Source organism: Rhinatrema bivittatum, chromosome 1, assembly GCF_901001135.1.
Source record: "Rhinatrema bivittatum chromosome 1, aRhiBiv1.1, whole genome shotgun sequence".
Lineage (NCBI taxonomy): Eukaryota > Metazoa > Chordata > Amphibia > Gymnophiona > Rhinatrematidae > Rhinatrema > Rhinatrema bivittatum.
In genome coordinates this window covers 238775412-238801071 of record NC_042615.1, presented here as the reverse complement: position 1 = coordinate 238801071, position 25660 = coordinate 238775412, and the positions used below count along the sequence as shown (strand labels likewise).

The 25660-nt window shown below is 44.7% G+C and overlaps 1 protein-coding gene across 2 annotated transcripts in view; it reads right to left on the bottom strand.

Moving 5' to 3' along the window:
- The window catches only part of PTCD3 (pentatricopeptide repeat domain 3), a 189088-nt gene that overhangs the window by 134340 nt on the left and 29088 nt on the right, over positions 1 to 25660 (bottom strand). For both annotated transcript variants that reach the window (XM_029592766.1, XM_029592767.1), the window contains 4 exons: positions 23164 to 23232; positions 22975 to 23079; positions 21509 to 21632; positions 4449 to 4558 (listed from right to left, as the gene is read on the bottom strand). In XM_029592766.1, coding sequence (XP_029448626.1) covers positions 4449 to 4558; positions 21509 to 21632; positions 22975 to 23079; positions 23164 to 23232 — 408 coding nt within the window. The remainder of the gene's footprint in view (positions 1 to 4448; positions 4559 to 21508; positions 21633 to 22974; positions 23080 to 23163; positions 23233 to 25660) is intronic.

The window sequence follows — 25660 nt, the reverse complement described above, 5'->3', positions numbered from 1 at the left end:
AACTCTGGAATTTGTTGCCAGAGGATGTGGTTAGTGCAGTTAGTATAGCTGTGTTTAAAAAAGGATTGGATAAGTTCTTGGAGGAGAAGTCCATTTCCTGCTATTAAGTTGACTTAGAAAATAGCCACTGCTATTACTAGCAACGGTAACATGGAACAGACTTAGTTTTTGGGTACTTGCCAGGTTCTTATGGCCTGGATTGGCCACTGTTGGAAAGAGGATGCTGGGCTTGATGGACCCTTAGTCTGACCCAGTATGGCATGTTCTTTTGTTCTTATTATATAATCTGCTTGCACATTGTCCACTCCAGCCAAGTGAGACGCTGCTAGCACTGCTAGATGTTCCTCTGCCCACACATTAAGCTCCTGGGCCTCCTGAGCCACTAGTAGACTCTTCATTCCGCCTTGACAATTGATGTATGCTACCATTGTCGCATTGTCCACGAACACTCACACCACATGCCCCCGAATCTGCAGAAGAAAAGCATGTAACGCTCTGTAAACCACCTTTGTTTCCAATTGATTGATCAACCAGCATTCTTCCACTGGCGATCACTGACCTTAAGCTGTCTGACTTTGACAGACTGCTCCTCAACCACTGAAGCTGGCATCTGTGATCACTACTGCCCAGTCTGGGACCTCCAGGTCCACTCCTTTCTCCAAATTGGGAAGAGACAGCCACAACGAGAGATTGGATCTGGATTGCCTCTAAAGTGGTAAAGAAAGCTAAAACGTTTCCAATAATGGATTTCAACGGGACAAAAGTGCCCTTTGGAGAGGCTGCATGTGAGCAAACGCCCACGGGACAAATTCCCCTGTAGATGCTATAGGACCCAGAACCTACAAATAATCTGACTCTGGATATTGAAAGACGCATCAGACGAAGCATTTGAGCCTGCAACCTGACCACCCTCTTGGAAATTATAGTCCGCAGACTGAGGAGCCTTACCAATGTGGAATCTACTGCAAGTTTTTTGTGCTGGGAGTGGCAAGGTGACTTCTTGAACATGTCCCTAGGGGAGCTGCGAAACTCCAGAGCATATCCTTCTCATATGATATCCAGTACCCATTTATTCAACGTGATCTCGACCCACCGTTGACAGCAGAAGGATAGTCAGTCCCCTATCTCCTCGTCCCGTGGATGGGTAGGCCAAACTTCATTGGGAAATTCGGGTCGAGCCTGAGTCCAAACTTGTTCCTCTTTTTAGTTGACGGTTCCGAAAGAACCTTTCCGAGGGCCAAGATGTAAGAAATGACAAGTTTCTGTAGGGCCAAAAGCGCTGGGAGCCTTGGCCCGACCCCTCATGGGTGAGGGATGCTGTGGCCTCTTTTTCTTATCCTCCAGTAGCCATGGCACTGGAGATTTACCCCACTTACTGGCTAGCTTCTCCAATTTGCTACCAAATAGGAGGCATCTTTGTGAGGTTCGCCTTAGAGGTTGCGTCCGCTGACCAATTTCAGAACCATAGCTGTCTTCTGGCCACCACCACTGAGGCTACTCCTCTGGCCGAAGTATGTACTAGGTCCGAGCTTGCATCCACTAGGAAGTCTGTGGCGGTCTTGATCGCCTCTCTGGTATGCGTCCCTGAGCTGTCTGTCTCAAGAGAGAGAGAAGCAGACACCAACGATCCACCAGGGCACTACAGAAAGCAATCTGCAGTGTCACTGCTGTCGCGTCAAAGGCTTGCTTAAGGATTCCACCGCCTATCGTGAGCATCCTTCAAGGCTGCTCTTCCCTCTACTGAGATAGTTGTTCGTTTCGAGATGGCGCAGACCAGGGTGTCCACTTTCGGGAAACGGTGTTCCTTAACCGCTGGGACCAGGCGGTACAAGGCCCAACCTCTTTTAAAACTTGCTTCCGCTGAACTGCCCTCTCCCAGGGAGGAAGCAGCCCCGGAATTACTCAGGTCTGGGGTGCTGCCAGATAAGGTCGTGGCTGACCTGTCCTCTGACGGGAGGGGCCGGGCTTGAAAACGTTCTGAGAGTCCAGCCCTCCCTGGGCCTCCTCACAGTGCTGACACAGGAAGGATTCCAGGTCAAACTGTGCAGCCCTAAAATGGCAGGCAGTACAAAGAGTGTCACTTGAGCTTCTTTGCTGCCGGGGCCATAACTCTGTAGCTTGAGTGTTCAGCCGGCTATTGCCTCTCGAGTGCGCAAATCTAACTAGCCAGTTGTGCGCTAAAGTGTGCGTGTGCTTATACGCGCAAAGGCCGGCCCGCACCACGCATACTGACGGACAAAAGGGGGAAAATGGCGCCACACCAAACCGCGCGCAAGATGGCATCGCCCTGGGCCACAACTTGGAGTGTCCACCAAGCCTGAAGCGGGCCCATCGGGGGGGGGGGGGGGGGGCCCTCAACCCGCTCGGAAGCCCCCTTCCCTTGCCCTAATGGGATCAGGAACGACGTCGGTATAGCGAGCCGAGCAAGGAGACCAGAGGAAAGAATTACCGAAGCCCTTCCACATCTCTGGATCAGAGGAGTTCTTCTCCACTTACCAGGTCTCAGCGCTTACCGGCTGAGCACAGAGACAGTCTCTGGATGCAGGGGGAGAGGGCTTAGGCAGTCACTGCCACGCTCGGCTTCCTGTACCCGCTGCCTTTCAGCTGCTTCAGCAGCATTCCACGCCGGGAGCCAGCCACCGGACCAAGACACACCTCTGAGGGATCTCGGAAATCACCTCAGGAATTTTCAGCTGGGGGAGGGACCCTTAGGTATCACCGCAGGAGAGCAGGGCTCGATTTTCCTCTCAATTTAAAGGTAAATTTCTCCTTCAAACTAGTGCTGCAATCCCGCTAAACACCGATGCTGGTGTGGGGATAGCGTCCACATCTGTTAGGAGACGGAGAGATACTGAATGACTGAGGTCACTGCATGAGCATATCTAAGGTGCATGACCTCTGAAACCTGACTCCGTCTCCATCTGCTAGCAGGGGAGCACATAACCCATTGATCCTGAGTCCATCTGGCTACACGCTAGGAAGAGATATATTTTCCTGCTTCTGGCTGCTCCATGCTGATGGTGGAAGGTGAGAATGCTTCAGAGGGAGCGAGGGAACCAGGACCCCTGGCTTTCCCTCCCTCTGGAAGTTGAGAGCTGAGCCAGATCAGGGATTTCCAATTCCCTTGCTCAGCCTAAGTGATGGCCCATGAAGGAACTTAATACCTCAGGGAGCACCAAATCTTCACTAACTGCTTGAAATCTTTTTTTTTTTTTGTAATAAACATCAGACTGCAGGTTTGAACCTCTACCATCTGCTGGAGACAGAGAAATACCGAATGGACTGCAGGTGACAATCTCAGTTAGTAGCAGTGCCGGAAATGTTTTTATTCTCTGCCTCCATCTGCTGGTAGGGATGCAAAACACATTTGTGTTTATGGAATATGAAGAGGAGCTTTATAATCAAGTGTGAGGAACATATTGGACCTGGCGAGGCGATGAAATAAGTAACTGATACACATAGATAGGTAGCATCTATTTGTATAGATAGATAGAATGATGAAAGGTGCAATTGGGATGAGATTCAAAGATGGGGGGATTTTTGTTATATATGCAATTTCTCTGCATTAGAACTCAACCTGCGACAGATTATTTAGGTGAATTAAAGTTTAAAAATATATATACATAAAGGAAATCCAACTTTTCCAAATTTAGGAGGAAGCAGCTGTATGCAAAGGCTGATGATTCTCTAAGAACATAAGAAATTCCCATGCTGGGTCAGACCAACAGTCCATCAAGCCCAGCATCCTGTTCCCAAAAGAGGCCAAACCAGGCTACAAGAACCTGGCAAGTACCCAAACACTAATAAGATCCCATGCTACTGATACCAGTAATAGCAGAGGCCATTCCTTAAGTCAATTTGATTAATAGCAGTTAATGGACTTCTCCTTCAGGAACTTATCCAAGCCTTTTTTAAACCCAGCTACACTAACCACATCCTCTGGCAACAAATTCCAGAGCTTAATTGTGCATTGAGTGAAAAAGAATTTTCTCCGATTAGTCTTAAATGCGCTACTTGTAACTTCATGGAATGCCCCGAGTCCTTCTATTATCCGAAAGTGTAAATAACCGATTCATATCTACTTATTCAAGACCTCTCTTGATTTTAAAGACCTCTATCATATCCCCCCTCAGCCATCTCTTCTCCAAGCTGAACAGCCCTAACCTCTTTAGCCTTTCCACATAGGGGAGCTGTTCCAACCCCTTTATCATTTTGGCCGCTCCTGTTATATTTTTCTTCATTTGTTTCTATTTTGGGGTAAATCTGTAAGTGAAAGGGAAATTTTTTTGTTTCCAAGTTTCTATTATAAGATATACATATCCTGAAAATTTGGACTGAATGGCTCAGGAGATGGTGTGCACAGAGAGATGTTAAAAAATCACTTGTGTTTAGGTTATGGGAAAATGAATTGAAAAAAAAAAAAAGTAATGGTCATGGGAGGTACGTACCACTTCTTGCTCTGGCTCTTCAAGCTGATCATCCCTAGGCGGCTCCCTGTCTCCATAGAAACATAGCAGATCCAAAAGGTAGTTTGATGTTTCCAGTGTTACTGTAGTTCCTGCATAAAAATGTGAAATAGAAACTATAACCTGTCACTGTCAAACACCTAAAGGGACATTTCCCCTCAATGTTGCACCTACTAAAAAGAGACAAAAATATCTGCTAATGATATCATTGGACAAAGCATCCTAGAGTTTACAATTTAAATTTCAAACTTTCCATTTGGGCAATCATGGCAGGTAGCATCTGGAAGTCAGCACTCAAGTATAACACCTGTTATACAGTGCTCTACCCAGTTTGTATTCGTTGTTCCCCCTTAACCTCACCCTAACTCAGTTCTCTGCTAGGGTGCCCCAGTGTTACCAATTTTGTTACCAATCTGTTACCAATTTGTATAAGTTGTATAAGTTCTATAATTTGTATAAGTTACCATTTTACTACCAATTTGTATAAGTTATCTTGTAAACTGGAGTGAAGGCAACCCGCTAAACTTCGGTATAGAAAAGCCTCGAAATAAATAAATAAATAGAGACCCTTAAAATGCTGTAATGGGAGATTTAGCATGAGCAAAAAATATATCAAAGCAGTTTCCATCTATGAAGTCTTTTAAAAGCTGAAACCCTTTAAAGCATGTACTTCACTCGTCTAAATCTTGATTGGCCTCATTTTTAAGTAAATATAATTTGTAGTGCCGGACATATTTACATATACTGGGGGTACAAAACAGGCAGCTCATTTTCCATCTACTTGCTATAACACATTGGTTTACTATGCCAAATGCTTAACTATATGATTACATGATTAATTAATGAAAATTATTTTCCCCATGATTTGGTGCTTAGCTGCATGTTTTAAAAATGTATATTTTTTATATTCATTAAAATTTATCAATCACTTCCCAGACTTTACAATAAAATCTCCCAATTCATGCTCCAAGCCCTGTGAAGGATTTTAGTAATACATGCTCCAAAACCAGAGTGAACATGACCTTTGCTTAAATTTACTTTCTTCTTTTGAGGGTGTGTAGAGTTATATTTTGTATTACACAGCCTCTGAAAATAAAAATTCAGCTGTAGCCTGGCATACTCCTGAAAACCCATGAAGCCTCCACTAGGAAGCCCTGAAATTCCCAGAATCCCCTGCAAAACATAAATGAGTTTCAACATTGCTGAAAGAATATCTTAAGTTTGGCAAGTACTATGAAGGCCCAGAATGCAAATTCACGTGCCATAAACTGTGTTCTCTGTAGACAGTTGGATGAATTAGCCCTAACACGTGGGGCGACGTCATTTGATGGCACCGAATGGACCCTTCTTTCAAGCTCAGTTTCAAGCTCAGAAGAACTTTTTAATCTAATGAGCATTTGCGGGACTTCTGCATGCATGCTGCCTTGAGCTTCTCAGTCCATTTGTAAAGCCTAACTTTAGCTAGGTAATTGACTCTCCAGGGAAGTGGATGGGTATTAAGCATGGCTAATTTGTCCTGTCTACAGAGAACACCGTTTACAGTAAGCAAACTTGCTTTCTCCTTAAACAAGTAGGGCTGAAATAACCATGATACATGGGGAGTCCCAAGCTGAGGGTTGCAGTGGAACATCTACTGTATAAGCAACCTTGACCTCACCTTGGAGAACAGACCACTCAGTGAACAGGCTGCACAAAACTCTGTTCGAGTCACTGACATTCTCTAAGGAATGTCCAAATAGCAGTAGAATGTAAAGGTATGTATAGATGACTAAGCTGAAAGTTTGCAGATGTCTGTCACACAAAACAGATCTCCAGGGAGTAATTGAGGGAGCCATGGCTCTGAGTTGATGAGCCTCAACAATATCAGATCTGTAGGCTAGCTAGTGCATAACAGATTTTAACAGTTTGTTAGCCCATTGGAATGGTCCACTTAGCAACTATTCCCAGCCTATAAGAACCACAAAACATCAACAGCTGAGAAACTCAAGGATGTGATCATGCATGAAACAGTAAGCCAGAGACCATTTGTAATCAAATGCAAGAAGGAACCCTTCCCCTGTTACACACTGGAGATCTTAGACACAAGTAAGCACACAAGTGAATGACAAACGAAAAGCAGAGACCGCTTCATGAAGAAAATGGATGGGGGTGGGACACCACGTTGATGTGGAACATAAAAACATAAGAAATTGCCATACTGGGTCAGACTCATCTAGTCGAAGTGACAGCCAAGAGAAGCAGTATCTTTCATGTAAAAAAACTTCAAGGATTCAGAGTCCAATGACTTGAAAAGTGGTTTTATCACATGTCCGGCTAAAATTAAGATCCCACAGTACTGGGGGTTTTAAAACTTGAGGTTCCACATGCCACCAACCGTTCATGAGTCTGGAGACTACTAGATAAACAGAGGCAGGTTCATCCTCCGCTGGAAGATGAACACGGTTATAGCACTAAGTAAACCTTCCCTGATGAGGTACTGAGACCCAAGGAGGATAATAAAAATCCTGAAACTGGAGGAAGCCTGACTAACTTACAGGAAAACTGATTCAAAGAACTCGACTGGCTCCATGAAGGAAAGCATCTCCATTCAAAACTGGTCAATCTAATGGGCAATTTCTGAGCCAAGAACAGTCTTGACAATTCTTTTAGATAGCACCAGAAAGGGAGGCAGTGACTTCACTTCCCATGCTGGCAGCATAATAACGGAGCTCCCCTCCATGCTGGCTTAAATCGCGAACTACAACCGCACTGAGACCAAACGTGCACGAAATCGGAGCAGGAACGTCAGTGGGAAACTTTCCCCTACCATATGACGGCATAATGCAAAGCCGTTGATTTTCGGAAGTTCTCCTACCACAAAGGAGGAGAAAGCACTGACGCCAAGGAGGACAAGATGGCGTCCGATGGGGAATCAGAGGACAGGGGAGCCATGGGCAGAACGCAGCAAACCGAGGGAGCTGACTGGCCCACGAGGAATGAGCTGAGGGAGTGGTTTTGTGAACTCCAGAAGACATTAAAAATTATAAAGCTGAGGTGACAGGTTTATGTACTGAGCTAAGGGAAGAAACAGCACACCTGGGCCGCAGAACTGATGAGGCAGACGTGTGACTTGAGGCACAGGAGGAGCACTGGAAACAGCTGAAGGGAACCACTAAAGAATTAATGACCAACCAAATAAAAATGGAAGACAAGCTGGAAGATCTAGAAAATCGGAGCAGGTGATGTAATCTGCGCTTCAGAGGGATACCAGAAATCGAGGAATACACTGACTGTGTAAGTGTGATTGAAAAAATTTATTTCTGGTGAAAGTAGAGCCGAGTCCACAGCTCCTCCTCAGTGCTCTACTATTGAAAGGGCTCATAGAGCTTTGGGCCCTAAATCTGGGAACAGACCACAGGATATAGTGGTATGCTTTCACTCATACTTAAAAGGAAAAGATTGTGCAAGCGGCAAGGAAACAATGTACTTGGCAATGGGCAGGGACTGAGATATCAGTGTTTGCTGATTTATCTGCCACTACACTTATGAAATGCCTCGACTTCAAAGCGATCACCAGTGCCCTGAGTGCGGACAATGTCAGATATCGATGGTTATTCCCATTTGGTCTGTGGTTCATGCTGAAGGGGTCACACACAGACTGCGCACGGTAGAGAAGTGGTTGGTATACTGCAATCAGCGGGCATATCTGCGCCTTTTAACTCAACCTTTGGAAAGCCATCCTCTCCTCTGAGTGAAGATCAAGCACGATGGCAAAGAGTCACAAAGGGAGGGCGAAGACTTCAAAGAACCCAGGAAGTGCAGGCCAAGGACGCTGCTCCTACTTGAAGGACTTTGGACTGCTCAGAAGTGTAGCATGAATGCAGGAAAGAGGATGGCAAGCTTTCTTTGCAACAGATAACCTGATGGGATAGGATCACACATGACGAGAAAATGGTTTGGTCTCACAGTTTGTTTCAAGGTTAAAAGTTATGGATTAATGAGAAGATAGGGCCAGGGATGGGGAGAATCTGGCCTGCTAGCATGGGAAATTCCTCCCAAGATTACTGGGAAACGGAGGTGTTTTCCCGGGCAAAGGAGTACCAAAAGGGGAAGTTCGATCTGGACGGGAGGTAGGGGAGGGGGAAGAACACATCTAAAGGAATGGGATGAGGGGGTGGAAGGTGACTGGGATATGGTATTGCTGCTCCAGATTCACGATTGGGTATAGCAAATGTTGCTTACCTGATGTAACAGGTGTTCTCACAGGACAGCAGGATGTTAGTCCTCACAAATGGGTGACATCGAGGATGGAGCCCACCACGGAAAACTTCTGTCAAAGTTTAACAGAACTTTGACTGGCCCCTACTGGGCATGCCCAGCACGGCACTGACCCTGCAGCCAGCAGGGGTCTCCCTTCAGTCTGATTTTCAAAGCTACAGGCAGTGCCTAAAAAGTAAAAATAAAACGAACCCAACACCGCGGGGTGGCGGGCGGGTTTCGTGAGGACTAACATCCTGCTGTCCTGTGAGAACACCTGTTACATCAGGTAAGCAACATTTGCTTTCTCACAGGACAAGCAGGATGGTTGTCCTCACAAATGGGTGAGTACCGAGCTGAGGATGTCCTGACTTGCACCAAAGGCACCCAACGGCGTGCAAAAGGCACAACAACTGGGGTGTAATTTGGGAAAGGGCATCCGCACCCTACCGGGCAGGTGGAAGGGTGTTGGTACATCACGTTGGAAAAAGGTTACGCAAGACAGATTGGCCGAAGATGGAGTCCTGTCTTCCAGCTTTGTCCAAACAATAGTGGGCTGCAAAGGTATGGAGAGAACTCCAGGTTGCAGCCTTACAGATGTCAGGAAGCGGCACCGATCGAAGGTGTGCTACTGAAGTCGCCATGGCCCTCACAGAGTGTGCTTTAACACGGTCTTGGAAAGGAATGCCAGCTTGCTGATAGCAAAAAGAAATGCAGTCCGCCAACCAGGAGGAAAGAGCCTGCTTACCCACAGGTTGTCCTAACTTGTTAGGATGGAAAGAGACAAATAATTGAGTGCTCTTCCTGTGAGCAACTGTACGGTCTAGATAAAAAGCTAGAGCTCGTTTACAGTCTAGGGTATGCAGAGTCTGTTCCCCGGAGTTGGAGTGGGGCCTGGGAAAAAAGATAGGTAGTATTATGGATTGATTGATATGAAACTCAGAAACTACCTTAGGTAAAAATTTAGGGTGAGTGCGGAGTACCGCCCGGTCCTGCAGGAGTTTAGTGTAAGGCGGATAGGTAACTAGGGCCTGTAATTCACTAACCCTGCGAGCTGAAGTGATAGCCAAAAGGAATAACACTTTCCAAGTGAGGTATTTCAAGTCACAGGAGTGCAGAGGTTCGAAAGGTGGTTTCATTAGACGACCAAGAACCAGATTAAGGTCCCAAGATGGGGCCGGAGGACGTAAGGGTGGCTTCAGATGGAGCAAGCCTTTAAGAAAGCGTGTTACCAGGGGTTGTACTGAAATAGGGACACCCTCTATACCTTTATGGAAGGCGGCTACCGCACTGACATGCATCCTTATGGAAGAGGTTTTAAGACCTGATTCTGATAGATGCCATAAATAGTCCAAGAATTTAGAGATTGGACAGGAAAGGGGATCAAGGGACTGAGAAGTGCACCATGATGTGTACCTTTTCCATTTATATGAATAGGATATTCTGGTGGAGGGCTTTCGCGAAGCTATCAGGACACGAGAAACCGAATCCGAAAGGTTAAATGGCTGAAGGACTAACTTTTCAACATCCATGCCGTCAGGGACAAGGCTTGGAGGTTGGGATGGAGGAGGCATCCGTCGTTTTGAGTGAGCAGATGCGGATCCATTCCCAAAGGGATGTGCCTGCGGATGGAGAGATCCTGAAGTATGGGAAACCACACTTGGCGTGGCCAGTGGGGTGCTATCAGGATCATGGTTCCTCCGTCCTGGCGAAGCTTCACGAGAGTCCTTGACAGAAGAGGAAGTGGAGGGAATGCATAGAGCAGACCTGTCGTCCACTTGAGGGAGAAGGCATCCCTCGGCCGAGAGTGCTGGCTCCGAATGAGAGAGCAGTAAGTGTCCACTTTGTGGTTCTGTGGAGAAGCAAAGAGGTCTATGTGGGGATAACCCCACTTGTGAAACAGAGAGGTCGCTATCAGAGGATCGAGTGACCACTCGTGTGGTTGGAAGACACGGCTTAGCTGGTCTGCCAATACATTGTGTACTCCCGGCAGGTAAGTGGCCCTGAGGTACATGGAGTGGGAGAGGGCTTCTGCCCAAATCTGCGCAGCTTCCTGACACAAAAGGAAGGAGCCTGTGCCTCCCTGCTTGTTTATGTACCACATGGCCACTTGGTTGTCTGTCTGGATTAAGATTATCTGATTCGAGAGATGATCTTGGAAAGTTCTGAGCGCGTAGCGGATTGCTCGAAGTTCCAAGAAATTTATCTGGTGTTCGGCTTCCTCTGGTGACCATAACCCTTGGGTTTGGAAATCGTCCACATGGGCTCCCCAACCGATGTGGGAAGCGTCGGTGGTTAGGGTTACTTGTGGATCTGGTAGGAGAAAAGGCAACCCCTGAAGGAGGTTGACTTGAGTCGTCCACCAGGTTAAAGACAGGCATAGCGCTTGTGTAACTGTGACTATGGAGGACAGAGGCTGAAGAGCTTGAATCCATTGGTGTCACAGAGTCCATTGTGTTACTCTCATGGCTAGTCGGGTCATGGGAGTGACTTGAACCGAGGATGCCATGTGTCCTAGGAGAATGAGGAATTGGCGAGCCGTGGCAGTGTTCTGAGACTGGAGCTGGCGAGCTAGGGACATGAGAGTTTGGACCCTTTGAAGCGGAAGGTAGGCCTTTGCCTATAAGGTGTCCAAGTCTGCCCCAATGAAGGATAAGGTTTGAGATGGGACTAAGCAAGATTTCTCGTAATTGACAAGAAACCCTAAGGAAAGGAGTGTCTGAATTGTCAATTTTAGGGAGGATTGAGCAATCTGAGGGGTGGAAGCCCTGACTAGCCAATCGTCCAGGTAGGGGTAGACGTGGACACCTTCCTTCCTGAGGAATGCTGCTACTACGACGAGACATTTGGTAAAGACTCGTGGAGCAGACGCCAGACCGAAAGGTAGTACCCGGTATTGATAATGGTTGCGGCCTACCAGAAAACGCAGATACTTGCGATGGGATTGTGTTATCGCAATGTGGGTATAAGCGTCTTTGAGGTCGAGAGAGCACAGCCAATCTCCCCTTTGCAGCAGAGGGAGCAACGAGCCCAGGGTTACCATCTTGAACTTTTCTTTTGAAGGTACTTGTTGAGGGCCCGAAGGTCCAAAATGGGACGTAGTCCCCCTGATTTCTTTGGTATTAGGAAGTACCTGGAGTAGAATCCCTTCCCTCGTTGAGAGGGAGGGACGGGTTCTATAGCATTTGATTGCAGAAGAAGGGATACTTCCTGTTGTAATTGAGTCAAATGGCTGGTTAGACTCCATGCTTGAAGAGGCGGGGAGTCTGCCGGAAGAGTTATAAAGTTGAGGTGGTAACCCTGTGCGATAATCGCTAGCACCCATTGATCTGAGGTGATCTGTGTCCAGCGTTGTAAAAAGTGGTACAGTCGACCCCCCACAGGGATGTCTGGAAGAGGGATTTGGCATGTGCTCCCTACAGGGAAGTCAAAGGCCCGCCGCAGGCCCAGGGGGAGGGGCTACAGCAGGTCTTTGTTTTCTAGGCTGGCGTGGCTGAGGTCTGTTGGAGGACCGTGCAGGACGTGGCCTAGCCGATGGAGGATAGTAACGACGTGGCCGAAAGAAGGACTTTTTAGAGTCCTTCTTAGGTGGTTGTTTGGAGGACACCTCAGGTGGAATAGATGAGAGTTGTTTCAACGTCTCGTGGTGATCTTTTAATTCTGCTACAATTTGCTGAATTTGTTCTCCAAACAAATTGTCCCCTAAGCAGGGTAAATCAGCTAGACGATCCTGGACCTCTGGGCGAAGATTGGATGACTTTAACCAAGCCCAACGTCTGGCTGAGATGGCTGTGGCTGAAACTTTTGTGGAAGCATCGAAGATGTCATAGGCCGTTCTAATTTCGTGCTTCCCTGCCTCAAAACCTTTATGAAGAAGGGCTTGAAGCTGTGGTTGGTATTGGTCCGGCAAAGTGTCAGCGTAGTCTTGCATCTGCTTAAGGATGGCTCTGTTGTATTGAGTCATGTAAAGTTGATATGAAGCTATGCGTGAAATCAACATAGCTCCATGATACACTTTTCGTCCCACACTATCCAGGAATTTATTGTCCTTGGTAGGGTGGAGTGGAAGAGTGTGGCTTTAGACGCTTGGCCTTCTTTTGCGCGGACTCAACCACAACAGAGCGATGATCCAGTTGAGGCTTCTGAAATCCTGGTGCTGACTGGACAAGATATGTGGAGTCAGCTTTCTTGTTAACAGGTGAAACAGAGGAAGGAGATTCCCAGTTTTTCTTTAAAAGATCCAGAAACACCTGGTGAATAGGGATGGAAGCGATGATTTTAGGAGCATCCAGAAATTGGAGCAGTTCCATCATCTGGTGTCTGTCATCGGTCTCAGATTGTAGCTGAAAAGGTACAGTTTCTGACATCTCCTTTACAAAATTAATAAAAGAGAGATCCTCAGGAGGAGATCGTTTTCTACTCTCTGTAGGAGATGGTGGTGAAGGTAAATCTGTGTCAGAAGATGTATCATCACCCCAGGTATCGTAGGGATCATGTGGGGCTTGAAGCCCTGAAGGACCTGGTTGAGGATCCAAAGGCATCGAGTGAAATCTTGATGGAATCGGTGCTGCAGGTGGAACTGAGAATGGCATCGAGGGCTTCGGTGCTGCTGATGGAATCGGTGCCGGTCTCGGAATCGATGGAGCCGAAGGATAAATCGGTGGAGAAATACGAGAAGGCACCGATGGGACCACCCCGGAAGGGGGAATCAGGAACGGTGTTTCTCCTGCCGATGAAAACCCTGTCGGAGACGGTGGTGTTGTCAGTGCTACTGGAATCACCGATGGAAGTGCCGTCATAAGAGCCTCCATGCGGCGCAGTAGCGGCGCTAGAGTTTCCACCAGAGGCTCGGTGGTCGGTTCCCTCCCCGGTGGCGGAGTCGGTGCCGGGGTCGGTGCTGGAGGCGGTGCCGGAATCGGTGCCGGAGATGGTGCCGGTGGAGGCTGGAACTTTTGCATCGCTTTCTCGATGGCCTCCTGGACCAGCCGGTCCAGTTCTGCCCGGAGACCAGGGGTAACAATACCCGGCTTGACGGGAGAGGGAGGCTGAGGCAGAGCCGGAGGGACCACCGTAACCGGTGGGATCACGGCTCCCACACCCCGAGAGGGTGAGGGTTTCCTCGGTGCCTGCGAACGAGACGTGGACGGTGCCAGGTCTGGTCGAGGCTTTTTAGTCGGTGGCTCGGCCTGTACGGAGGTCGATGGCTCTGGATCCTCGACGGGCCGAGACTTGTGCTGATGGCGATGCTTGTCCTTCCGATCTCCTCGCCCATCCGGGGAGGGGACAGGAGTCGACGGCCGAGAAGTCATCGATGGTGGACGGTCACCGGAGGGTTGACGGTGATGGTGCAACTTCGACGGTGCCGGTTCCGATGACGTCGATGCTATCGATGGCGTTGGGGTGGGTGCATGGAAGAGGAGCCCCATCTTCTCCATCCTGGCTTTGCGCCCTTTGGGTGTCATTAAGGCACATTTGGTGCAAGTCAGGACATCATGCTCACTACCCAAACACAAAACACAAACCCTATGAGGGTCTGTGATTGACATAGTCCGGGTGCAATCCGGACATCGACGAAACCCCGTCGCCATGGCCTTGGGCCAAAATTTAGCCGCGGGATCGGTAGTTGCCAACAGGCCTCGAGGGCCAAAATCGACGGAAGTCGATGAAAATCGGCAAAAAACTTACCGGATTCCGCGAAGTTGAAAAAAATTTGTCGAAGGGAGACCCCTGAGGGGCAAATTTTCTTCGGAAGAAAAAAACCGAATTCCTGTCAGGAACGTGGTAAGAAGAGCTCCTTTCGCCGCGTGGCAACTGCTGCGCGGAAAAAAGAAGACTGAAGGGAGACCCCTGCTGGCTGCAGGGTCAGTGCCGTGCTGGGCATGCCCAGTAGGGGCCAGTCAAAGTTCTGTTAAACTTTGACAGAAGTTTTCCGTGGTGGGCTCCATCCTCGATGTCACCCATTTGTGAGGACAACCATCCTGCTTGTCCTGTGAGAAATATGACAGATCGATCACATGGCTGACTTCAAATTTATATCACTTAATGTGAAAGGCCTAAACTCTCCACACAAGAGGAGACTTCTTTTTAAGGAACTTGATAGACCACAAGCAGATGTGGTATTTCTGCAAGAAACCCATCTCAGGAAACAGTATGAAAGCTTGATGATATCTGACAAATATCCTCATCAATATCGGGCAGCTGCGACAGTGTCGGCCAAATATTCAGGGGTGGGAATCTTGATACACAAAGATTTTCATTTTGAATTGATGCAAATGGTTGCAGATGATAATGGGCACTATATCTGGGTAACGATGAAAATGGGGGAAGAAAAGCCGACACTACTCAATGTATACGGCCCCCATGACCCATAAGGAAGATTTTTATAAAGCTTTAAGTTCAATGTCTATAGCCAGGATGAATGGAAATATGATAGTGGGGGGGGGGGGGGGGGGGGGGGGGGGATTTTAATCTCACTCTGAATCCATCTTTAGACACTTCTGTTGGACATAGCGCTGACCCCAAGAGTGCTAGGGTGGCCCTAAGAAACTTTCTAGAGCAGAAAGTACTAGTTGATATTTGGAGGGCTCGAGAAATTATACCTTTTTCTCTAACCCACATAATAGCCATTCTAGGATAGACATGTTCATGATTAGTAAGAACCTACTTAATACAGTGAGCGCTACTGATATCCAACCCATAATATGGTCGGATCATGCCCCTATCTGGTTTAAACTGCATTCTACAGATTATGACCATGGTCAAAAATACTAGCGGCTCAATGACTCTATATTAATTGATAAAACCTTAGTGAGCCAAGTGAATAAAGAGATTAGAGAGTACTTGAAGTGGAATGAAGTGGGAGGCAGGCAACCTGGGGTATTATGGGAATGTCTCAAAGTGTTCTAAAAGGCACATTTATAGCCAGAGCATCCTCTCTCAAGAAGAAGTGGGAGGGGGAATGAGAAAAATTAATGGGCCTACTTAAACAATTATAACAGCAGCACAAATCTGGGAGTAAGTCCTTATAGCTTAAGCTCAATTTACAGGAGGTGCGTAACCAAATAAACACTTTAGATGCTGCGGTCATCGCCCACCAAATGGAGCTGGTATGACATATTTTGAGGGAAGCAATAAGGCGGGGAATCTACTAGCTCGTAGGCAAGCGCAGACCACAATAGTGAAAATTAAAAGTCAAGAAGGGGGACTCCTCACTGACAATAAAGCAATAAAACAGCGATTTCATCAGTTTTATTCTACTCTGTATAGCTCAGACCAGCAAATACAGACGCAGAATATAGCGGCATATTTGCAGGGGACACCTCTTCCAGGGTTGACAGCATCAGAATGACAGTTTTTAGACAAAGAAATAACAGAGGGGGAAATAGCAGCAGCCATAAAGTCTCTTAAAGTAGGCAAATCACCAGGCATAGATGGATATACATCGTGATTTTTTTTAAGACCTTTGCCCCACTCCTCACCCCGTTACTAGGACGGTTCTTCAATTCCTTGGAAAGAAACCATAAATCTATGATGGTTTCTCTGCAGGCGAATACCGCTGGAATTACCATTTTGGTGAAACCGGGCAGAGATCAGACCTTATGTGGGTCATATAGACCTATTTCCCCAATAAATATTGATATTAAACTACTAGCAAAAATATTAGCAACTAGATTGAATTGTTTTATAGCCCAGCTTATTCATCCAGATCAAACAGGCTTCATCCCTGGCTGTATGGCGGCCGATAATGTCCATGTCAAGAAACATGCCATTCCAGCCCTAGTCCTCTCAGTGGATGCTGAAAAAGCTTTTGACCTGGTGCATTGGCCCTGTTTCAGACACTGGAAGGCATGGGATTTGGAGCACATTTTCTACAATGGCTAGGCCAACTGTACGATTCCCCTAGGGTGTGTATTAAGGTCAATGGAGGGTATTCACCAACGTTCACCATAGGGAGGGGTATGCGTCAGGGTTGTCCACTATCACTGCTCCTATTCGCTTTATTTTTAGAACCGTTTGCCATTCGGGTTTGCCAGAATGCAGACATTAAGGGGATAACAGTGGGTCGCCATACCACGACACTATCATTGTTCGCTGACGACATTTTGCTTATGTTGGCGGATCCACCTACCTCCCTACAGGCCCTGACCAGGGAGATGGAGGTTTTTAGTAGTGTGTTGGGGTTTCGTATAAACTGGGAGAAATCTGAAATTCTAAATATTAGCATTAGCGCTGCAGGGGAAAGGCGTTTACGGGACGAGTTTCAGTTTAAATGGGCGAGGAATAAAATAAAGTATCTGGGAGTGCTCATTAGTGCATGTCAAGACATTTATTCCCTAAATTATGACGCCCTTTGGCGTAAAATAAGCAAAGACCTCAAGGAATGGAGTCACTACCATATTCCATGGTGGAGGCGTATGGCTGCAATAAAGATGACAGTATTGCCTAAATTAATGTATCTATTCCAAACTTTACCGATAAGGGTACCAATCAAACAGCTGGCGATATGGCAGAAAAGGTCATGAGCTATATATGGGGGGGGGGGGGGGGGGGGGCCAAACGGCCAAGGGTGGCGAAAGAACACTATATCTAGCCAAAGATCAGGGAGGTTTAAGTGTTCCTGAACTTGAATGATATTATTTAGCAGCCCAACTAATTTAGCAGTACCCAGGTATTCACCCAAATCCTGGGTACTGTTAAGCCAGGAACTTTTGGGACAAATACCAATTACCAGTCTAATCTGGCAGCCAAGGAAGACTAGCAGATCCCAAATCAGTGTTGCCATCATCTATTAACCACATCATAGATTTATGGTTTCAGAAAGGTAATTGCCTTATGGTAACCAGAGAATATCATCACAGCACATACCTTTACGCTAATAAAACGTTTTCCCCGGGTTATGAAAATTCAGCTTTTCAAATATGGCCGGCTAAAGGGATTCAGACCTGGGGACAAGTTTGGGGTTTGAGTGCGATTAAGACCTTTCAGAGTCTACAGTCAGAATTTGGGCTATCCATTACGGCATTATTCCCCTATTGTCAAGTTCGTCATTTTTCTTCTGCTTACCCCTTGGGAGGGCACTTACAGCAAGGAGAATCAGATTTTGAAAAATTGTGCTCCAAAGCTGATCGGGTCACTAAAGTGGTATCCATTCTATATAAACTGCTGGGGCAAAAGGTTCAGCCTAAGGCTGCACATACCAAAGCTTGGGAAATTGACTTGGGGCAGGCGCTAGCCCCAAGGGAGTGGAAGATGATATATCGCTTAATGGGCAAAGGATTTATTGCTGCAAATCTAATGGAAAGTGCTTTCAAACTCCTCTACCGCTGGTATCTATACCCTACCAGATTAAATGCTATGGCCAAGGCTCATAGCCCCTTATGTTGGAGGGATTGTGGGGAACTGGGAACATTCCTACACCTTTGGTGGGACTATCCAGTTATTCATAAACTTTGGGACACAATCATAGACTGGCTTACTTACATGGGGATAGGGCACTGGCAACTATTACCAAAACAAGCGTTGCTGGGTCTACCAGCTCCGGGCATTACGGATAGTGATAATATACTCATCAGATATGTGTGTACAGCTACCAGATGTGAGATAGCAAAAAAAATGGACATCTTAGAACACATCAAGAGTCAAGGAAATACAACAAAGGATTGAGTCCATAAATTTAACACAAATTTCGGCTCATAAACACGATACAATTCTTAAGTTTCAGAAAACTTGGCAGGCATATGATGCTTGGAAAACAAGGGTTCATAACATAGATACCTAAATACAGAGGACTGTTTGACTACATAGTTTTAAGGCAATAGTCATATCAAGAGATAAGTGAATCGGAAAAACTGGATAGGAGGATATCCTGGGTCACTTTCATACCCACTTAGTAGAAGCGGGGGGGGGGGGGGGTGATATATAAAAGTTGTGTGTCATTGATGATGGTGAACCATGCACTATGAGTGCAGTTGCGTTACTACGGTTGTTATTGTTTCTTCCATAGATGCATTGGGGTAGAAATAGTTGATTTGGGAAAATTTATACAACGGATATTTTTACATTTACTAACATTTTCTAAATTTTCAATTTTATAATGTAAATCTTGATTTTCTTTTATTATCATACATTGTACATCATTAGCTTTCCTAATGTCATCCTTAATAGAATTAACTTCACTTTTGAGCTGTACATTATGTTTCTCAGATTTCAATATCCTATTTTCTATCTCTTTCATATTACCCAATAATATTGACATTTGAGAACCAATATTTTTATTTAATGAATTAATAGCTTCCCATATCAGTTCCATAGTAAAATTTTGAGGTCTTACCAATTCTTGAAACTGTATCGAGGATAGCCCAATTGGTTCTCCCCCAGTGATTACCTCAGTCACTCCGTTGGAGTTTCCCACCACTTCTAAGTTGGTAAATAGTTCCTTCTGTTCTTCCAGGTGGGGTAAATGCCTCAAGGGGGTTTCAGACTGGACTTCCTTTCCGGATAGGCCAGTTACCCCCCACTCCACCTGGTGTCTTTCAGCTGGATTAGGTGGTGTTATTCTCCCTTCGGAGGAGAGAGATGATGATACAAGCTCAGGAACGGCAGAAGGCACATCTTCCCCCTTCCTTCCGTTCAGCGAGCTCTCTGCCTCCAATCTTATCCTACGAAGGATATGTGAGTCCATAGGACCTACTACCGGTTTGGCCATCGTAACGTCAGAGGCTTGACGTTCCTTGGCCTTTCTTTTCCGAGAGGAATGTGGCATGAAAGAAAATTTCTAGGTCGCTGACTCACACTACCTTCACGTCACTATATGAGGGTCCCATAAGGTGGAAATGTGGAGTTACTTTTTCAATACCTGCTATAAAGAAAAGTCCAATCAAATGCTGCAATTTGTGAGGCGAAAGTCCCGGCAATATCCCGGTAAAGCCCAGCTTAACCGCGCGCCCCTTGAAAGCGCGCGGCTTTAAAATGCGCGCCGCTACTTCCTGTGTTTATATATAGATCACTTCCGGTTCCGCCTGCGTCCCCGCCTCTCAATCAGCATCGGGTGTCAGCTGAAGCAGGCAAGTGTTCTCGGGGCAAGGCACTTCTCCTGTCCCGGTTAAGTTTTAAAGAAATGCAGCTCCCACTTCTCTCCACCTCAGGAAACAATCACCAACCGGTCAGTTTTATGCTCAGGCTTCCAGGTCTGCCTGCGTCCCCGCCTCTCAATCAGCATCGGGTGTCAGCTGAAGCAGGCAAGTGTTCTCGGGGCAAGGCACTTCTCCTGTCCCGGTTAAGTTTTAAAGAAATGCAGCTCCCACTTCTCTCCACCTCCTGTAAAAATTCCTAAATTAGTGGAATCTCTACTTTACGAGGATGAGAACTTCTCACCCTGCACCAACTCTCAAATACTCTCTAAACCCAAATATAAGCCAGAGCAATAGAAAACTTTTTATCACGAAGCAATGTGGAAATCACTGCCGAAGGACAGCCATGCTTCAGCAGCTGAGCCCATTCAAGGACCAAACTGTAAGATAATACCAAACCAGATAATCATGCACTATCTGTCCCTGATGCAGCAGATCCTCCCTGCCCAGCAGTCTGAGAGAACTGTCCACCAAGAGTCGCTGAAGATCAGCGTATCAGTCGCTGCAGACAATTCGGAGCCACCAGAAGCACAGTCTCGGTAAGTCTCGTAACCTTCCAAATTACCCTGCCAATCATTGGCCAAAGTGGGAAAACATGTAACATCCTGCTCTGTGGCCATACCAGGACAAAAGCATTGATTCCCAAAGCTTTTGGATCCCGTGACTGAAGAACAGTGGCAACTTCGCACTGTTTGAGCTCACCATTAAGTCCAGATTCAGCTTATAGTGACTCGTTGGGGGTCAACTGTAAGGCATCATCCACTAGCTCCCACTCACCTTGGTCTAAGACCTGTCTACTGAGGCAATGTGAGAGGCGGATATCTCCTGAAGATGGTGCTCTGCCCACACCATGAGAACTATCTCCAACCCCTCATGGTTTCTTGTTCCACCCTGATTTAAGTAGTCAACCATCGTGGCAGTGCCCAACATTATTCTCAACTGTCAACCTGCAACCACTTGGCAAACTATAGGCACGCCAAGTGAACTGCACATGCTTCCAATGATTGACTGTCCACTTGACTTCTTCCAGAATCCAAGTGCCTTGAGGTACTATTATAGTGAGCGTCCCAGCCTCAAATACTGTCATCTGAGGTTGGCATTACCCAAATGGGAGATTCAAGATCCACTTCCACTGTCAGGTTCTTACATACTAACTACCAATGCAAAACTTGTCTAATCAGAGGGAGTATCATAAGATTGAGGAAACCACTTCGACAGCAAGCCCTTCTGCAAGAGACTGAGGGGTACTTCCAGTGACCATAGCCAGGAAAAACCCTGTTCCAATAAGGGAAAGTCCCCTGCACCACTGGCTGTGCTCAACTGAGGGAAGAAGTATAAGATTTTCACCTCAGGAGTTGCCATCCAAATTTCTATCTGCTTTACCAGTTCTAACTAGGCCTCAGCTCACCGCACAGGATGCTTGCTTGTCATCTACTGGAGACAGAGAATAATAGCACACTGGAGGTCAGCACAGGAACCCATAAGCATTGATGTCAACAAGCTTGTTTGTCTTCATCTGCTCGATGGGATGCATAACCCATGTGTCTGGACTGCTCTGGCTGATGAAGAAAGGAGGTTGTTCAACACATTGGCTCTGCATTTGGCATGTCTGTCTTTGGACCTTCATCATGGCTGCAGAAAACACACATTAATCCTCATGCCTAAACAATACAGCACCTGCTTGCAGAAGTCTGTCAAACATGTCCACGGAAGCCTGGACTCTCCTGAGCTGGATGAGTTCCTTAAGAGCTGCCTCATTCACGCCTTCAGTTTGAGGCTCCAAAGTCTCAGGCATCAAACACTGAAAGGAAAAAAAAAAAAGTGCTTCGAGTCAACAGAAATGGTTTATCTGGTTTTGGCCATAGTCTTTTACTCTTCACATGGAGTCCAACAATGTTTCTTTGATTTCTGATATCAAAGATTTTAGAGTGCAGCTTTTCTCAAATTGAGGTTAGTAGTTCCGCCCTTTTTTGTACTTTAAATCCTTAAAAACTGTGATATATACCCGGATAGTTCCCCAACTGTATTACTGCAGGATCCCTAAGAAGCTCATGCACAGGCTACAAGTGATCCAAATAATTGCTGCCAGGGTTGCGCTGAGATGCCCGAGGGTTATCACTGCCACCCCATCATTATATTCCTTACAATGGCTTCCAGCTGGTGTTTGAATACAATTTAAGGTTATGTTGCTGACCTTCAAGGTTAGGAGAAGGAACGGCCATTTTATCTGAAAAATAAGCTGGATCAGTGTCTTCCAAAGCACTAGCTGAAATCGAGGAGAATGACTTTTTTTTCCAATGGGCTGATCATGGTGTTCCAGAAGTAGTCTATTCTTCGATAACCAGTTGGCTTTTTTCCTGTCTTTGATAGGGAGTTTATTTCTCTGGATGGTTGTTTGGTGGCTATGGTAGGGTTGTTGGGTATGCTGGTCAAAGATTATGAATCTGTTGTGTAATTATATTTTATTTTGGTTTGTTTTTATTTCGGCCCTTTTTGATCTTGGGATGACATTGTCTGTGCTGTTGGTTGTATCTTTGATCTTTTATTCTTTTTTTACTGCACGCTTTGTTTATGCTATTTGAATTATATTTTTAAATTCTGTAACCATTTTGGATGACTGATTTCAGGCCCAGGAAGGTGATTTATAAGAATTAAAATAAACAAATTAACAGCTCTTCCTGATATATTGTTACATGTGGTTTTCTGGGATTAAAATATTTTGTCAATGATTTGTGTCAAAGACACAAGAGTGAATACATCCTTGGAGTCTACTTATAAACCAGCACTCGCTTTATGAGCTGGAAGAAAAACAATGAACTTCTACTCGAGTAGTTTAGTAAGACAATAAAATGGGCAAGCAGACATGCAAAAGCAACAAAATGCATAAGGCATAGTGTTTTAAGACTGTAAAAATGGGCCACTCTAACCTGTGAATTGTTTCCTTCTGGCACCGCAGTGGCTTCTAGTAATCAAGCATCTTATAAATTACTAACACAAATAATCCTGTGAAAGGGATGAGAAAAGTACTCTGTTCACCACAGCTATTGCCTTTTTTAATGTGGCTTAATTGGCAGAATTTTAACATAGTTCAATAAGAAATTACATCCTATAAAATTGAAACTAAAAAAGCAGCATACACTTACCGGTATATGAGGTTCAGCATAATCAGTCTCAAAAAATTTAGGGTATGTATTAAAAATATATCTTGCTGCATTACATCCAGACTCCTTGGACAAGGAAAACAATCGCTGAAATAAAAATAGTGGAAAGTTGTTACTCAAATGCAATATTTTTCAGGATCCGTAAAGACAAGTTCAACAAGAAATACTCACGAATTCAGCAGTGGTTTTAGGAATAAGGTAAGGGTCATCCTGGAACATGTAATGTGAAGCTGTGGGATCCTGAAGAAAGGAAAATGATAAATTGAAAAGAATATGTAAAGATGTGTATTCTGTTATTTCCAGCCTAACAGTGAATTGCAGTGCTATGTTTATTAGCAATCAGAAACAGTGATTCAAGTTAAAAATTTTAATAAAAAAGCAGCAGCTCAGTGCACCTAAATTTAGTTAAGAACTTTTTTTTTTATCATCATCAATAAACTTCATTTACAAACCATCAAAATGACAGATAATAAAGTATACACAACACTTAATGCCTCAGAATCCCCTCCCCCTCTCTCCTATATTAAGAAGATAGGTCTCTTCGGGGCTCACACCACCTAATGAAAGAGCAATACATCAATCAAAAATGATCAAGAACTAAACTTCTAGATCTATGAGCTAAATACTGCAAATAAACTTCATGTAATTATCTCATATGTTTAGGGATATTGTTGTATTTAACCACCATCTTCCCCATAATCAACAAGTTATAGACATAATTTCTCCACTGTGGGATTGAAGGTCTCTCAACAGATCTCCAATAGCGCAGATTTACGTTCTTAGCAAGTAGAAGTACTTTGCAAATCTATAACTAAGAGGGAAAGATACCTGGAGGGAAGCGTGAAAACCTTTCAAATAAAGCTAGTTTGGCTGTGAATGGTACCAAAATCCCACTTTGTCCAAAAAGTTAAATACTCCATTCCAAAAAAATCTGAATAATTTGCACAAAGCCAAAACATATGGCTTAATGCACCTTCCATAATTATTAAATTTAATACATAAAACAGTATGAGCTATTTTTGCACGAAACATTTTGGGAATGGTAAAACCTTATTAGGAATTTATACTGATTTTCTCTCAGCTTAATTCTGATGATAATCATTTTAATGTGTATAAAACATTTAATAAACTTCTGTAGAGATAAAACTAGTTATAATTCATGTGTCCACATCGTCCAATATTGATCTAATCAAATTCACCTTGCCACTGCAAAATTACTGAATGTACTTGGGCCAGTCTGTCCCTCAACTGAGATTTGACATCAAATATTCTAACAAAGATTTCCATTTTTCCTATCCAAGATTCAATAAACCAAGAGATAAAATATGTCCCCTCTAAGGACAATCTTAGCAGCCTTCCAAAATAAAACAGGATTTTGCTGATGTTCAGTATTCATTTCCATATAGAATTTCCATTTCTGAATAATAGAGTTTTAAAAGCGAATCATAAATCTTCCATGTCAAGCCAGACAGGGGCATGATCAATTATTTTTGAAGGACAGATGTCTACTTTTAATACTCTAGTGAAATGAAATTTAAACAAAAGAAAATAATGTAATCTCAATTGTGTATCATGCACCCTGGACAGCTGTATAGTCTCTATCAGAGAGATGCAGACTACCACACCAACTAAATCTTAATTTTTACATAAGAAAGATTCCCTTTAAAACCTTAAAAGGATATGGAGTTATTGGCAGAGCTCTAGCCATATCAGAATCATGGACACAATTAAAGTTCCCACCCCAAAACAATGGAATATCCTGAAAGGTTGATAGTATTTACACAAACAAAACAAATTATGAGATTATATGTCTGGAGCATAAACATTACACAGGAATATAAACTGACTGTATAATAACCCTTCTATTAATAGAAACCAATAATTTGGATCTTTTAAGACCATGTGCTCTTTGAAGGGAAGAGATTTATTTAGCAAAATAGCTATACCTACCTTGCTTTGGCTGAAAAAAAAAATTCCCAACCCATTGCGCCTCTGCAACTTAGAATGTTCTTCATTTAATCTGGACTCCTGTAGAAAAGCTACATCAGCTTTAAAATTCTTTAAAGCTTGTAGCATTTTAAATCTTAATCACCGAGCCAATTCCACATGCTTTTTTATATCTCTTAATTGAAATTACTTGTATTTGTTATATTTTATTGTATTTTGTTCTGTTTTATTTTTTAGATTGTTTATTTTTTTCATTTTAATTTTTGTTTCAATATGTTTTATGTTATGTTTTATTAGTTATTGTTAGTCATGCTTATTTTAATTGATTATATCGTTTTGCTTTCTATCTGTAATTAATTGTGATTAATCAAGAAATAATAAACAAACACATTCCAAGTAATGTATCGAAGAGTATTAGCCATTGAATACCCCACAAAAGAAATTACTGAAAAATACAAAATGAATGAAAAACAAGCAAAGGAACCTCAGCCTAGGCCTCCACTGAAACAAAGTACAACATAAAGAGTCCCCAGCAATAACTGCAAAACCCTAATGACCCCCACCCAACACGCTCCCTACCTCTCCACCCAGAATAACTCTATTACATGACTCTCCCCATCTACAACTGAATCCTTGCTTTAAGAAAAACAAATCCCCACCCTAAAATATGTCAACGATTAATTATTCAGATAAAGTATTAGCCCAGAGAGAAAGCAGTACA